The sequence below is a fragment of the Equus przewalskii genome, chromosome 22 (assembly GCF_037783145.1).
Source record: "Equus przewalskii isolate Varuska chromosome 22, EquPr2, whole genome shotgun sequence".
NCBI classification, from domain to species: domain Eukaryota; kingdom Metazoa; phylum Chordata; class Mammalia; order Perissodactyla; family Equidae; genus Equus; species Equus przewalskii.
Genome location: NC_091852.1, coordinates 34,644,978 through 34,662,562, shown reverse-complemented (window position 1 = coordinate 34,662,562; position 17,585 = coordinate 34,644,978). Strand labels below are relative to the sequence as shown.

At 38.6% G+C, this 17,585-nt stretch overlaps 1 protein-coding gene across 17 annotated transcripts in view; it reads left to right on the top strand.

The window, feature by feature from the left end:
• Positions 1-17,585, top strand: part of BNC2 (basonuclin zinc finger protein 2) — a 416,788-nt gene that overhangs the window by 168,710 nt on the left and 230,493 nt on the right. For 10 of the 17 annotated variants that reach the window (XM_070589725.1, XM_070589739.1, XM_070589737.1 and 7 more), the window contains one exon: positions 196-279. The exons of the other annotated variants lie outside the window; for them this stretch is intronic. In XM_070589725.1, coding sequence (XP_070445826.1) covers positions 196-279 — 84 coding nt within the window. The remainder of the gene's footprint in view (positions 1-195; positions 280-17,585) is intronic. 17 annotated transcript variants of the gene reach the window in all.

Here is a 17,585-nt window from a genome sequence, read left to right as displayed (position 1 = left end):
CTGGTCATTAATAAACTGGGATGTAGGATATTTACTATATATTTGACCTACAAAGTGTCAAAAACCTGGGAAGCCATGATGAGCTGTTCGAGAGCTGCAGTTGGGGTGTCCCTGCTTCTGCCTGGGTCAGGGGTGTTTGTGTGTGGTTCTCAGTAGCCTCCACAGCCAGCTTCTAACTCGGCCGTATTCCCCCAGGTTCCAGTGGCATGTGCTGGCAGAGTGCTGGGTGCAGACTTTTGCCCAAACCTGGAGGAGCCAGACCAGAGGCTGGAAGTCCAGGTTGGAGTCTTATTGTTTTATCAGTTGGGGGTGGTGTGACAGAAACAGTGGTCCCTGAAAGCCATACAGATACATCAATGCCATGAGGAGACAGACTACCATTGAGACAGGTATAAAAGAGGGACCAAAGTAGCATATGTGCAGCAAAAAGTCCTTTTCAGGATTAGTTGTCTGTAACTGGAGACCATTCATTTATGCATTCAAGAAATAGCATATACTGCGGTGGACAAGAACGGGGTTTCTGAAGGCTGGCCGCCTAGGTTGACGAAGCAAGTTGTTGTGAGACCTTTGGCAAGTCACCGAACCTAACTAAGCTTTAGTGTTCTCGTCTATAAAATGGAGATTTATCACACAAGGTGATTATGAGGATTAAATGTGATGTCTATCTGGCAGTTAGCACAGTGCCTGGCATGTAACAGGCACTGAGTAAATATTAGCTTTCATCATTTGAAATCATCTGTCATGTGCTAAGTACTGTGCTAGGCACTGGGATACAGGGTGAACAAGTCATGCTTCCTGCACAATGATGGTCTCCCAGCTCAGGAGAACAGAAGCCATTCAGCTGGGCTCTGTATTAGAAAAATAGGACTTAATGATAAGTGTCTCCCCTCTTCACGGATTGGGAGATATGTCCTGTGGTATAACATTAAATTTATTAGCAAAGTACATTTTTCATGGAAGTATTGACTTGAAATTCTGTTCATTTTGTGTGGTCTTGAGGCATTAGAAGCAGTTTGGTGTACTGTAAATTAAAAATATAAATATGACGTCTTGGCCAAAGACAAGTCTCCACTTCCATGTACCTTTTAATGTCTAAGGAATATGTGTTCCAGTGATGCAAAGATACAGGCTGAAGTTTCAACATGGATAGCATCTCCTAGCATGAGCAAAGTCATACTATGTTTTTAGGGCCTCCACTTGGCATCATTTTCTAAATTTTCAGACTTATGGGATGAGCATAGTGAACTTGGTTTTAAAAACACTTTTACTTATTTAGTCACCCCACATGAGGAAAGAGAATAATTTTAAAAATTGACTCCTTCACAGCGAGAGTGAAGGTGAAAGTGGCGGTAGGAGGAGGTTTTAGTTTTTATGGTACTGAAGGGTACACATCTCTTGCACACCTGCTCTTGGCCTAGGGAAGACCACCTGAGCTCTGCTGTGCCACAAGCCGGTACTGTCTGGGTGGTGTATGGCTATGATACAACAGAAAAGCAGGTGTGACACATATGAGACATGATCATGTATTTCCCAGATTTAGAAAGCTAACAGCTTGTGTGTGACACATAAGTGCAGAGTGATGGAAGACATGGAGAATAGTCTGACCCTTGACCTCTTTGGGTAGGACGAGTGATGTTCTTCAAACACATCACCTGGAATGGTCTGTCATGGGTGGTTGTTGGATAATCTGTTTTTGAATCTGGAGTTATAGCACAGAGATCAATGGGTTTTGCAGATGTGAGTGTGTGATATAAAACTGAAAGAGACCAATGGAGCACATTATTTTGGCATACCAAGGAAGAAGATGTATATTTACTTGTTTTAGTGAAACCCTAGTTGGAGGTAGTTAGATTGTGAAGTTAACAATTCAGCATGGGCCTTGCAAAGAAAACCAAGTTGCTGGGCAAAGAAATGAAAGTGCTTATTTTATTGGATTTCTTGTCTTGTAACACCATTTTGGCGGACTGAGTGGAAAAGTTGAATCCGTTAAAAGATAGTCGACTATGGTGAATTGGTAAATTAACTGGGACCCCCTTGAACCATCTCCTTCTCTCTTTTTCCCCCTCTTTCTTTCTAAATATGGGTTCCATACATTTTAATAATATCTGGTGCGTATCCATATTATGTCAGTTGTAAAAAACTTGACACTTCATATGTTCTTCACCAGCTAACAATTCCAGGAGTAGTTTTTAGCTTAGAGTCCTTTCATTCTTGCCATGGCATGTGTATTCTGGTCCTTTTTTTTTTCCTAGAGAATGAGCCATTTCTTATTTTTCAGTCCAACTCTACACTCCAGGGAACTCACTATAGGACTTGCCAGAGTCATCTACTTTCCCTGCTTGGATCTCAGGCTTTCCCCCAGAGCCAGGCATTCTAACCACTAGAGGATTTGCTGTTTGGCCTCTTGATTCTGAGAGTGACCTCTTGTGCACCTCGATTTAGGAGCAATGGTTTGTTTATATCCTTTCTTACGGAGGATTTTCATTAGACTCACAGCGCCCATACCTGGTTTACTTTTGTATTTTAGCTGACGTGAGTTCTCATAACTGGTGGAGCCCACTTCCTCTTCTTACCTGCTTCCTTTTAACCCTCTCCTTTTATCACTAAAATTTCAAATAGTTTAGCAACTTTATCATTTAATATTCCCAAGATCCCCGACACTCTTTCATGAATATATCTTTGGTTTTGAATGACTGTCATCCTTAAATCCTTGAAGTCTATGCCTGACTTGACTTTTGCAGGGCAGCTGCTGTCTTTTTGTGTTAATATGCTTGATGTAGAAAAAATGGCTAGAAATCAACGCGTTGATTCCCTGTCTAACTTTGTTGATTTTCCTCAGTGGCTTTTGAAGTGGGTATGAAGCTGTGTACTTTTTTTTTTTTTTTTAGGGTAATTGGTGTATAGTAGCAAAAAATTTTGCTCTTATGTAATTTTATGGGAAATCACTATTCTAGTTTAGACCTCCCTTAATTGCTGTTAAATATTTTATTTTTACTCAGAGAAAAGTTACTTTCGGACTCTAATTGTGCCTCCTCATGTATTAAGCTGTTACAGTTAGCCCAGCACAGTTCCTTTCTTGGTTGGGAATTCAAGATGTGGGGTTGACTTGGTATTTTTCACCACTAAAGTGCTTAGGAAATTAGAGTAAATAATGAACCAATATTTCAGTACCAGATTAGACACAATTGACTGTGATGTTTCATAAACCACAGACTCCTTTCTTCTGTGAATGCGTGAAGGATCACTTTTTTTTTTTCCAGACATACCGGGGTGCAAGTGTAAATTTCCATAAAATTTAAATGAGGTGCTTCCTGTAATTAATGAACAATTGTGGCTGCTCTCTAGTCTGCATTGTAATTAACCGTGATCAGGCTTGTTTAGTGATGACACTGTTCCTGTAATAATTTGACAAGCTACTGTGAATTTGCCAGGTTATTAAACAACCTGCAGCATTCACTTATGGAATCACAGGGACAAGCTCGGCGGCTGCTGCTAGTTAAATGCAGCATAAGGATGAACCAAAACCTGCCCATTAAAGTCTATCGATCACCATGAACAGATTTAAATTCCTACAATTTTGGAGAAGTTAATTAATTTTGTGTGGGTTGTCTTGAAAACTTTTTATTACATGGAAAACCTACTGGGGCAAAGCTGGTCATTGTTATGGACTCATAATGAAGCTGGCAGATTTTCTGTGTTATCACCAGTATGGACTAAACAGAATCTGAGGTTTCCCTTTCCCACCCTGTTAAATAGGTATAATTATTTAAACTGTTCCCTCCCCAAATTCATTCACGTTCATTCATTCACAACATCCCTCAGATATAAGTTCACTCTTTTTTTGAGTACATGTTAGAAACAGCACATGACCTTATGCTAAACACAGTCACGTCACAGGTAGAGTGAGCAATCTCAGTGGACCGGTAACCTTATGTCCGTGGTCACTAGTGTACCCGCCTTCCCCAACCCCCTTCAGGTTCAGAACTGTTCAAAACCTTACTGTCTAGTTACTGTGGTGTCTTTCATTCAGATTCTGTTTATTGACTAAACCACAAGGATTCCTGCCCAAAGTACCAGGCGGTCTATGCTTGACTGATTTTGATTTTCTCACATCAGCCCTGGGGTTTATTTGAAAAAGGTACATACACTGCAGCTTTAACAAGGCAAGTGACTGCATGTTTTTGACCGTGGAGTAGAGTATATCTGAAGATCATTAAATTTGGGCGGGGGGAAGGAGGGTGGAGAATAAGTGTAGTAGTCATTGTACCATTGCAGAGTGAGAGTATGTGTGTGTGTGTGTGTGTGTGTGTGTGTGTGTGTGTGTGAGACACATGGTTTTTGTCTTTTCATCTTCTCCAAGAGCCAGAAAGTTTCCTGCCGTTCTCTTTCCAGCTATTGACAAATGATTGCCAGATGTGAGATCTTTGCAATGCGCTCTCCCTCCACAAACCTGCAGTGATGGGATATTTGATTCTCCCTTGCCCATTTCATCTCCTTTCCACATCTGCCAGGGACACACAAGCAATCCATCCCTACATGAGAGTTTAAAGTTTATTCAGCTCCTTTTTCCCCTCCGATAAAGTGTTTGGAGACAACAGAATGAGGTCCATATGACTCTCCCCCAACTTCACTGTATGAAATTAGTTGTTTATTTTACTTATCTACCTCTCTGTAATTGAACTATTTCATTTGAGTTTCGGTCCATGGAAAATTTGATGCAACTCTGGGAGTGCTAAGAGTTTCCTATTGTTGTCTGCTGGCTGTGAGTATGCCATCATCACGACTTCTTTCTGATCTCCTCAAATCTGATAAAAACTAGACTGTTGGTTTCATAGACTTCCTAGGAAAGTAATTTTAATAAATAACTGTCAAAATATTAAGTGTAGCATGTCTGGTAAAATTCAGTGGTCATTTAAGCTTAAAAAAGTCATCCATGAAGGCAAAAATCCAACTGGATTGGCTTGGTTAACTTACCCGGTATTTGTGTCCATTGTCAAAGTTAATATGAATGAGCTCCTAGTTTTAATCCCAAATAGCTTATAAAAGAGAAAGTACGCTGAGTTTTGGAGGCATCTGAAATTAGCCTGTGTAGGCCACACACATAATCGCTCACATGCACAGAAGCCTTTTGCATCTGCTTGGAATCTGTATTGATATTGATTTCTTTTTCTCATCTCAGTTTAAAAATATTTTTCAAAATGCTCTTATAGCTTGTGTTCCTACTATAGGGTGGGCTGACACAGGTGGCCTTTCAGTTTTCCTATTACAGTTTTTGGCAAACGAAAAGGCCCCTTATTCCCTGAATAAGATCAGCCTTTTTTTTTCTTTTTTTTTTTTTTAAACATTTAAAAAATAATCCATAAAATGTCTGCCACATGTTCTCTAGTTGATGGAAATGTTTTCCAAATTAGAGCTGTAGTATGGGGTTCTTACTGTAAAAGTGGTAGTGTGTTTACTATTTCTGCCACCCTCTTAGCTACCTGTAATTATACAGATTTATATTTTTGTGAGAAATTCAAACGATGCACGTAAGATAATTACTGTTTCTGAATTTTGTGCTTAGAAAAATTGTTTTTTGTTGTCAAGGAAAAAAGTAAATGGCTTTGCTCCTATTAGAATCAAAATAGGAAAAGTGTGAAGTCTGTTTTTCAGTGTGTTCTTTAAAAAAAAATTAACAAAATAACAGCAGACAAAACCTCACAAGAACAAAAACAAAAAACCAGCAGCCCCTGAAAAGAATAAATCCTACCAAGCCTAAGAAAAAGAGGTAGAGCAAACTCATCGTGACGTATATATGAAATGTGTGCAGCTTTTTCTGTATCAATTATATTATATCTCAGTAAACCTTACAAAGGAAAAACGGGGAAACCGTTTAGCACAAGTTGCCAAAATGTTGTGTGTTTCTATTGGAAGTGTCTGTTGAATAGCATAGGAGGTTTAATCGTAGTGGAAGATGTAGACAATGATAAGTTGTTCAAACTGGTCCCTCTCAGAAACAAGACGCTGATCATGATGAAGATGGTAAATTTAAACAACACCCCCTCCAAAACAAAATTACCAAAACCAATAAGTATCCCTGTGGAGAAATTTATATTTTCATTGTTCTTTGACATTCCCTGAGGCCTGACGCCATGCTAGGCACTCAGCGGTTGCCAGTGGCTAGGAAGATGGAGGCGCAGAGTTCTTTCATCAAACAGCAAGGGTAGAACTCCTGTGGCAGGAGCCAAGCTCCTCGGAGTTTAGATCACTTCACATAATTTGCCCTCGCTAATGCGTTTGCTGGTTTCTCGTGCCTTCCTGCTTTTTCCTCAACATGGTTACTCTGGGAGGCAGAGAGGTGCTAAGCAATGGAGGTGTCATCCGGCCCATGTACCTAGGGAACGTCCTTCAGAGGACGACTTGTCACCAGCCGTCAAAGAAGAGAGTGGCTTTGTGGTCTCTGAACATCTGGCAGCGCTGCACAGGAAGCTGAGGGGGTGTCATTAATTGTGATGAAATAATTTAAACCATCAGGAATAAATGAGGCTGTTAAGCTAAGTTCAGATTCCATTTGCCATGCACATGTGTCTAGCAGCCTGTGTGCAGTTAAAAAAAAATTGAATTATATTAGCTCATGAGTAGAAGTGAAACATACTGTAAATGAAACAAGTTGCTGTGTAGTGATGATATCGTGTTGAACCACTTCACAGAGTTAGAGTTTGTAGGATCGATATATTGAAAGTGGTACATTATCTAATGAATTTTTATATAAAAGCATTCCTACGGTATTGAGGGATATTGTAAGGACCAGTGGTATATTGGAGCACAGAGAGGATGGGTAGGTGGATGGGTAGAAAGAAACAAGCCATCCCGTTAAGGCAGGGTGGGTGGGTGGGGTTCTTAGCCTGCTAAGCCATGCTGAATTGATTGATGCACAGCTTACCTTTCTATAGAGTCTGGCTTTGAGTACAATGTTCCGTGCCATTGCTCTGCATGCGTACCCCAGGCTGGAGTATACAGACATACTCCTGATGTACAGATGATGTCCATACGTACATCAGGCTCTCTGATGATCAACTTTGGATGTCCCTTTGAGAGTTTCTGACACTTTGGACACAACTACATTGTTTTCTTGAGAATAAAAACAATTATCTTTGGTGATAGATTACTCCTCAAGCAAATGAACCTATTTTTAGGCTTTGCACAATCGTGAAGACCAATTTGAAATGTAATTTTCAGGCCCGGTGACAAGAGGCAGCCCTCATTTCTTTCCAAAGGAAAGACTGTCAAGTTTGGAATGTTGGGGTATCTCTGAGGTTTTAAGCACTAAACTGAGCAGTGATGTGAAGGTTCCAACATGCGTTTCTAAAATAAAAGTCACTCCTTTACACATAAGCAAAGTTTTCAAACTTGAACTTTCATTTCAAAATAAACATGGGAATTCGAAAAATAAAACGAGACCATTTAGATACAGAAAGCATTTTTAAAAACCATCGGAGAGGTAATCCCGCTGTCAGATAGAGGCGATGGTCCAGGGCTCCAGCAAGTCTTGGCTAAGAGCCATTTTCCTGCCAGCGTCTTCTCTCTCTTTGCTCTGTCAGTCTCCTCTCTCGCTCATTTCTCTTTTCCCTGTTGTGAATCTCCTTTTTTTCTTCTCTTTTTCCTTCTCCATTTTCTCTTTTCCTTTATTCTCTTCCTTTTATATTCAATTCTCTTTACAACCTGTTCTCATTCTCCATCTTCTGTAGTGTTAAACTGCAATTGTGTTTTTATTTCTTGGTTTTCCTGCTACTAGTTAAAAGATTAGTATCCGCAGTTACTTAAATTTTAAACTTATAAAATTTAGGTTGCATTTTATACGAACTTGTGTGACCATTGGTGGATTTTTTTTTTTTAAGGAATATGAATGAACTTTGATTAGTTTTTTTTAAAAGGAATGCAGAGTACTCACTAAATTATCCCTTTCCTTGGACTCTTAAATGGGATTGTTTTGAAGGAAGCCAGAAATTTGTGGCTCCCAGTTACCATCTTCCTTCTTACACTGACATAGGAGGAAGACACTCAAACTGAAGCGCTTGAGTTTCCTAAGAGAGTAGCCAATAGTTAGAGTATTGCTTCTGTGTGTTTTGATCTTTGAATTTTGTTTTAATTGAATAAACAGAATAGGAAGACTTGAGTTCTTCACATCTATCTTCTTGGCATTGTTGAACGGGATAAGGAGATAATCTATGTGTAAGGCACTATGCCTAGCACATAACTAATGGTGAATGCATTCTTATTATATAAATGCATTTTACTCGCTTCTGTTGGCTGAGCAGATAGAAATCAGGAAAATTTTTTTGCTGAAAATTTCACATATGTTGACTATTTAAATATTATTCACCTTTAAGCAGTTTTATGATGTTTTTCCCCAAGAATAAGAAATCCAAGATGAACATAGGAACTTTTGAACAAGATACTTAACGTTTTTCTTCTTTTCTTGGAAGAAATCACTGCATTCTGTAGTGCATTTATTTGTTTCTCAAAACAAATAAGAAAATGATAGTGTACTTGTATACTCAGTAGTTGCTTGAAGTTTTCTTTTGAAAGTGTCTTAGGAAATACAGATAAAAAGTTTCATGAACTGAAGATTTTTTCCCTCCTTTTTTTATTTTAGTGGAGTGTGAAGTGGGTGCCCCTACATATTTTAGGACCTTCTTTATTCTTCTCCTGCTGTTGTTACTGTTACTGTTACTCTCTGCTTAAGGATCATTAACATAGATTCTATATCTGGAGTTCTATATTTCAGGTACATTTTAGATTAAATAAACCTTGGTTGAATGACCTGAGAACTTAACTATATTCTGCATTCTCTCTCAATACTACCGTTTCAGAGAATGTTATCTAGATTTCAGATGATCAACTTAACATAAGCTGTTTCATGTTGGAAACTGTCAGTATTAGGATAAGAAATGTTAAAGAAGACGCTTATTTTTACTTCATGTAAGTTTCTAAGTAGCAGCTTCGTACAAGGAGGAAGAAAAGATAGGAAAGCAGGAAGTATTTTAATTCTTGGCTTGAATAGAGAGAGTTGTGTGTTTATGTGGGAGTGTGCACATGTGTATGGATTTTGTATATACATACAACATATATCTCATTGCATATAAATCCCTATTTTTTTGTGTTTACAAGAATAGCTAGTGACGTTCTGTTCGAATATTTTGTGGGAGTTAGTCCTAATGAATAATTTACATTGAGAACATGTAGTCCCCTTACCTCCACGGGCAAAAGACAGAAGAAACCTTTTGTTTGGGGAGATAGAGGAATCGCAGTTTGTGTGGAAGAGTCTTTAGGACTCAGTATTGCTTTTCCATGTTTCAATCTGGAAATTATCTTTTTCAATCTGGAAATGATCTGAAGTTGTACAATCTAATGTCTTCATTTCACAGATTTGGAAATCAAGGCCCAGAAATTTTAAAAGACTCACCCAAAATTACATAGTTAGTAAAATTTCTCCATTTCTGATGTGTCAGAACAGAGCCTTTAAGATATTGTTTACTGGTTTTTCTTCCTTTAGAGTTTGTAAGTATCGTGTAGCAGTGTTCTAAGTTTTTTCTCATCACAGGAAATTATTTAACCCCGTGTGCCTTGTTCTGTGTGATCCGAGTGAACATGACGAACGCAAGGAGGCTGCAGTTTTAGGTCCCAGGGTTGGGGTCTTGGCAGCTTCCCCCACGAAAACAGATCCTTCTGCCTGATGCGGGAAGTGTGCTAACTTGATGTTAAGAAATGGAATGTTTGGGGCTGGCTCTTTTTTCTTTCATCTTCTAGTGTCAGTTAGTATAGAATTTAGGTGTTGGACAAAAGCTGACTCTTGAACCTTAAGAGGTGGAAATAGTTCCATCTAAATAATCCCTGTTTCAAAAGAAAAGTGCCATTACAGACATCTGAAGAATGGAGTTACCCAAGAATATAAAAGTGTTACTCTTTAATGTTCAATACATGCCAGTGGAGTTTCATGGAGCATAGAAGCAGACGTGGTCCCCTTGATCCATTGTTATTATAAAAACCATCTTTAAGTGCCTTTTTGGGTATGGTACTGTGTTTGCATCCTATAAAAAGTGAGCTGAATAGACAGGGTCTCTGCCCTCTAGGAGTTTATAATCAAAAACAGATAGTGTAGCTGACATCTGTTATTGTATTAAGGTCCTACAAATAAACATTGATCAAATATATAAATAAAAGTTTTATATCAAAGACAAGTAAAAACCTTTTTGCCTGCCTGATTAAATAAGTAAACAGACATCCTCATCCCCACACTGAAACTATCCGTGGAAGTTGTAAAACGACTAAACTGGAATAATAGTGACATCAGGCTATTCCTTTATGTTGTTATTTTTTAAGGGTTTCAAAGAGTGCTAGCATTAGCATGATGTCACTGATAGCTTATTGTAAAGGGTCTGGATTCAGAGATGTTGTTTTGATCTTTCTGCTTCCGGAATTGGGATGAGTTGAATTTTCCTCGCTCTCTGGAATTTTCCCATTTCTAACTGTTGACTGGTGGTACCTGCTGTTGTAAACCAGCATCCTGGAGAGGGTACTTTAAAAATTTTATCCAAGCCCCCGATGTTAGTAGAAATGATATATATTTTTTCAGTTAGCGGCTTTCCCCGCCTCTAAGTCACTAGAAACTGCATTAAGACTAATATAGGAATTTAAGATAGATGCTATAACAAGATGAACTTATATATCGAAAAGACTTTGAGGGGCTTATTAGTTAGAAGAGATAGATGGCCAGCTTTGGAGTGGACAGATCTGGTTGTTGAGTAAAGCTACACCAACTAAAATTAAACATATAAATATTGCCAGGGGGAGATAGGTATTGAGTTTGGTAAAATATTTTCTTTCTGCGTGCTTCGACTTTAATGCAAAGTATTTTAACAGTCACTTCAGTTTGGAAGCGTGGGGGAACTGAAACAGCAACATTGGGAAGTCTAAACATGAACCTGTCTCAAAGTTCAAGACATTAAAAAAATAGCTATCCTACCCCAGTGTAGGTGTCTGTCTGTGTAAATTAAAGCATGTGGATGTATAAATTAATTAGAAGAACAGTCACTGATATAAATCAAACTGATGAAATGAGCATTGTTTATAAGATTATCTTGCTATTTAATCTCTTCTGTGTAAACTTGGCTGGTTAGCATTATGAAGTAATAATAGAATTAATGTGATGATGGTAGACTTCTTCTTGGTACAGGCCTGATCCTGCACGCCTTTCTTGACTGGGATTTGTGTATGTAGAGGACCATAAGAACTGGAAAGTTTAATTAGCAGGAATGTTCCTCCCCGAACCCTCCAGTTGTGTGGGTTTTTGTTGTTTTTCGCACCTCATGATGCTCCCTGGGGTAGTTTCTTCTTTTTGAACCACTCATCTGCTGACCCCAGAAGAAGAAACTGACTTCAGATAGGATTTTCTCAAAACTGCAAAATTCGTTATGAGCGCTACCTGCTGTCTTCCAGCTGTACTCTGCTGTGCTACTGGGTCTCAAATAAAGAGAAAGTTTTACTTATAAATGAAGCCATTAGGAATTTCTTGACTAAACAAAGTTCTTTTTTTCTTTGATCTGCAAAAGAATTTTATTTATAACTATTAGTTATGTAAGTTCATGTCTTACGCATGCAAGGAACATTCATTATCTTTTTGTATGGAATGGAAAGCAAGCACTCCTGTCAGCTAGAGAGCAGAAAGCAGAAACACTTATGAAAAAATAAAAAAACAAAAAACAATTAGGAATCCCAGTGCAAAGGAAATTTTTAATGTCATTATTTAGAATTTGATTCAGAACTTTTGCTTGGTGTTTTTCTCTTATTTGCTTACTTTCCTCATCCCCATCCCCCTGACTCCATGAAGCTGGTTTCCTTAAGTCCTCAAATGAAAACTTTGCTTTTGAGAAATTAAATCAGAGATGTGCATTTTATTGATCTTGCTCTCAGGTTGCTTCACGACTCCATGACATTCTCTTATTCTTTAACAGAATATGACAGTGGTATCCAAAAATTTAACTAATAAATTGTAGAAAAAAAAAGTCACAGGTAATTCCCTCTTGATTTGCTTTTATGAATGGAGCCTGATGACTGGTGTTTTGTTGTTCCTACTTAATCTCATCTAGAAAATGGATTCAGAACAATGTCCTTTTAGGATTATGCACAGGGCAATTATGAATGTGTAACTTAAAATCTTAATTGTGATTTCATTTTGGCCTGAACAGTTAGGATTTTTTCCTTCTTTACTCGCCTGTGTTGATATTAAATGTTTCCAAATTGACAAATCAGATAGTTGGATAGATTATTTTAAGGGCTTTTGTCTCATCTTCATAGGAGTGCCACAGATCTTCCTGTCTCCACCATGATTATCTATGATGCCATAGCAACGTCCCTGGCTGTTGGCAGAATGTGTATTATTTCTGTGGTTTTGTGAATCAGTAACCACTAAAATATTTCAGACCAATCACCCGTGAATGATTTGTTTAGGGTTTTCTTAATGAGAGAAACTGTGGCGTAAGACAACCTCACAATACGTGTAAGGATACATTTTCACTGTTGCACTTGGCTCTTTTCTGGATTATGCAACTTGGATTTTCAATCTCTGTTGAACTATGCAGATTTATTTGATGGAATTTGGGTCTGTTTCCTGGAAGCCTTTCAGGACAATACTTGTCAAACCAGAATTGAAATCAGGGTGCTGACAAGCCAGGCATATGGTGAGATAGGATGACTTGTGAGTTGAAGGAGTGACTAACAGTGGGCTGACTGCTCTCCTCTGCTTGCTTACTAGAGCCTACTTCTCAGTTCTTATAGGAAGCGGGTTTCAAAGAGCTGAGAAGACAGTATGAGACTACGTGTCTTGTTTCTAGTTGGGAGTGATACATGTGACCAGAGCCAATGAGAAGCTCTGGGGTATAGTCTGGCCCTCTGTCAAGTAGAAGCACTGGTGGTAAAAGTAAAGGGCTACGAGTTGCACCCCTCGGAATTTTTCTGATGAGTGTGACTTCTCCATGGGCTGATTATTCTTTTGGATGGAAAAATGTAGCTCTATCCATCCTATGCTTTCCTGGTTTCTCTCCTTTTATCATGTATCTTTTCCTTTTTACTGTGAGTTATGTCTCTATCTGATCTCTTCATTTTGATACAGTCAGATATTATTTCATCTGTACATTTTAGGATGTCTTTTGGGGAGCTGACTTAACCCTAGGTCCTCCGGCAGACAGATCCTGAGACAGTGACTTGTATAAAGGTACTTCATTTGAGTAGATCTCAGAGCAGGAATGGAGGACCAAGGGAGGCCAATACAAAGATGAATTATTGAGCTGATTAGTACTACTACTAATGGTGTTCATTCTCACTGAGGCCTTCTTAGGCATCTCATGAAAATGTCTCCCCCAAACATAGAATGGGGGAAATGTTGACCCACTGGGTCTCATTCTCAGTTGATCATTGTGGTTCTCTGAGCATGAGCATTAACTCCCCACACTTCTGACTTGAGCATAAGCGTCTTCTTCCAGGTTGTCAGGAAGCCCGAGATACATGGGGCAAACTCAGAGTAAGACACTACTTAGCTGTAAATGGGGAAGTTGGTTAATGTGGCTCGAGAAGAGGTGAAACAGGATTTTTAGTAGTGCAGAGGAAGAGCCCACTCTAGGAACCGATACTTTGTTTTTTGTGTGGGTCTAAAAGCCTGGAGTGCTCTGGAGTACTTGCTGTTCTGAATGCCTCATTTGTGGTAGTGTGCTTCTCAGGTGAGTTCAGGTGTGCCTTTACCCCCACCTTGTTATTTAAGAGGACTATTGCCATTTTCCTCAATAATTTTAGCATACCACTTGGCAATAGGCCATTCACCGTCAGGACCAGAGTCATCTGGAATAGGTAATGCGTTTCCCTTTCATGGACACAGGTCTGTTGCTTTATCCACATTGAAGCACAAAACATTTATAGGCCTTGCCCCAATTATATCCCATATCCTTGATTTTGAGAATGGGAGGAAAGTTGTCAACTGTGCAGCTACTCTTAATATTCTTCTTAAAAACAGAGTTGTTTAGCAGAATTCTGCCACAGGGTGATTTGGCTCGTTAAGATCTTCAAACGTAGACCCAAATCCTCACTGCGTTTTTCCAAATGGACCCAGGAACCCCAATAGATATAGTTAATGCTTCTATTAAACCGTGACATTGGATAGATTAGCGAAGATTTAGAGAAGAGTGTAAGGAAAAACTAAAAAGTAGCCCCCAGTGGGATCGAAACATTATGCATGTCTTCAGTACTTATGTGACAGAAGAATCTGTTTCAGAAACCAACTTCTAACAAAAGCAGTTGTTAGGCAGTTACTTTATGTGTTCTGTTCATTGTAGTTACTTCTTTTTATTGGAGTCATGGTCTAAAAATTATAAGGTTAACAACTATCGCGGGTCATGCAAAGTGTCCTAGCATTGACTCCAAGTGGCAGTTCAAGTCTCTAACACCCTTGACTTCTTTTAAGTGGGATGAACTGATCTTAATTATTTCTCTGTGGTATCTGATTTCTTTCCTTCCTGCATGTTCCTGTTTTTACAGAAATACATACTGCTTATAGGAATGGCACTTTAAGGGTGGTAGAGAAGAACAAATTCTCTCTTTGTACAGATAGATGGAAGGGACGCCTTGCAGACAAAATGCGTCGCATGATATCTGACATCCAACAATTCCCTCCATAAGCTATTATATTTTTTAAAAGTAAAGGACAGGGACAGAAAACAACAGAGGAAGATTCTAATATGAATTTATAGCTGTTATTACATCCTCAATAAACTGGGGTTGTTATCCAGTGAGACGTTCTTCTGCTTTGCTCCAACTTGGAACACACAGTACTATTTCAATAGAGAAAGAATTTAGTTTACTCTGCTAGAGCTTTCTTTTGGTTTGAGGGAGTTGAAAAATTGGGTGATTTGAGGTTAAGATACCTTAGCACCTTTAGGGCAAAATACAGCCTTAGGGGTGTGATAAAATATATCATCTAGGGGAAAAGGAGTTTTAGATTATAAGAAAAATGATTCCCTTTGTGGGCTCTTCAGGAATAATTTTCTATCTGTGGTTGATCACTTTCAACGTATGGCAATTGCTTTCCATTATAATCCCAAGCTCCAATCAATAGGTACAATATTATGCAGCTATAGTTACATTATAACCAAAATATGTCAAATGTGGTTTCTGAGTGGCTGATTTACAGTAAGTCTTCCTCAGTCCCTAAAGTGGGTATTATGACTAATTTGAACTCCCATAGGCTGAGGCATTTTTCTTCATAGGAAGACAGTGTGTGTTGGGGGGTGGGGGAGGTTTGTAGAGCTAGGAGGAGCAGTAAACCACTGTGTCAACTTATTCACATACAGATTGATCCATTGTCATCTCCTTTGCATCTGCATGGATTGTTGTGAATTATCTGCTCACCCTGGGAGAGACGTGCTCTGAATTCTAATAATTTGAAATCTGTGAATCTATTAAAACCATATTTGTAGCTCTAAAAAAATTGATATTCGCTGGGCAGTTTGCCCAACAAGAGAAAGTCAAAGAGATTATACACTTATCCTAAGTAACAGCAACCACCCTGCCAATTCTTCCTTTGAAAGAATACAGCAGACCCAAATTATACATCTACGGGTAAGGAGAGACAAGAAAAGAACTCAATATATCAAAATCAGAAAGTAAATTCCACAATAATGGTTACAATAATGTTTCAAGATGTGATTTCAGCCTAGGCCTAGTCATTGAACTAATCATAGTTTAGATGGGTTTAAAATTGTTTAAAGCACATCCTGAGGTTGTTAAATATATTTACCCCTCTCACTTGAAATCAGAGTATCCTCTCATAGACTAGTAGAACCTGAGATCACATGGGGCAGTGATAGCCACCTCATGGTTTGATGAAGAAAGTGAGACCCAGAGTGTCACAGGGACTTACTGTGGTCAAAACACGGTCTTGTGATTTTCCATCTGAAGATCTTTTCATCAGGTACCGAATTAACATATTTAGCTCCTACAGTATGTCAGGGGCTGGTGATATGAACATGCCTAAGCCAGTGTTTCTAAGGGAGCTCTGCCATATGCAGTGGGTGCTAAGCTAACTTGTTAGAGTTGTACTGTCATCTTCCCAAGAGGTAGTTTCTGTCCTGTTTAGCTTTAGAGTCTCTGCACTGATGACCATCATGCCTGGCGCTTAGTAAGAAGGTCCCTAACAATTGCTTGATGAATGAGCGAATGTGATAAATGCTAATCTTTGTTCCGTGGGGTCACAGAGGACAGGCAAACCAAGGAAGAATTCACACAGGGGATAAAGTTTCAGTCAAGTTTTTGAATAGATGGTGTTTTTCTGTGGCAAATAGAGTGGGGAATCAGCAAGCTCAACTGGAAGACACTCTCCCTGAGGGCAAGAACCAAGTTGTGTTCATCTTTGTATACTGTATACTCTGGTGTCCAGCATGACGTTTGGTACTTAGAGGGTTCCCCCAAAATGCATTACGTTGGTTTCTCTCTGTATAAACTTGAAGTACACCTTTCTTTACTTTGCATCTTAAGAATCTTTTAAGTGTTGTGGTTTTAAAACATTTCTTGTTTGATTATATCTAAATGATATATGCTAGAGAAAATGAAATGTTACCAAAAGAATAAATCTCTCGTTCGGTTTAATTATGTCAATAAGAAGTTGAAGGTACTATTTGCTCAGATAATCCTCACTGTGCGATAATTGGGAATCAACTTTCTTTCTTGGGCTGTTGAAGGTGACTACTTCAATTGACTGCATTTGGCACTAAGGAGAGTCCCGCTGTTCATTTCCGTTAACCACGTTGTTGATTATCTGTCCTATAACAATACTTCAGTTGTTTGCACTGCCTATCTCAGTTGCGTAGAGCATGGAATCAATAAGAGCCTGATTATGGATTTTATTCTTGTATGGGCCCGTTAGGTTTGCAAAGGGAAAAACCCCTTGAATAAACATAGTACTCCAAATGTTGGTTAGCTGTTAAATAAATGGATGCTATTATTACAAGGGAGGACTTGGCTAAAGAAGGCAGATCATTGTATCTCATTACCATTCTTGGATAAACAACCAAAGCGTGTGTTCTAGTGACGGTAGTTTCGTAACTTTAACGTGTATCTGTGTGTCTGTGTGAGAGAATGAAATCTGTTTCTCTCTGAAATTAGTATTTCTCTCTCAATGGAAATAGGAAACCTACAGTGTTCCTGTTGGCTTGAAATTTTTTCAGAGTAAAATACCACCCTGATACTAGTTCATAAATATTTGAAGTTGTTTGTGAATTTTAAAACACTATAAACTCAAGCAGAAAAAAATATCAAAAGAAAGAAGCATCAAGCAAGTAAAGTGTCCGGGTTGAATTATCATGATTACATTAAAGTGAAATAAATAACATTTCTTCAAAACACCAGAATTTTCTTTTAAAGGATGTATCACCTCAAAAATATGTGTGAATCTTGCTTGGAATAGATTAGTGTAGATTACATCTTATATCAGTAGCCACGCAGACCAACTTGCTGTGTAGATACCACATTTGAACTGAGAAGATGTGTCAGTTTAGCTGGCT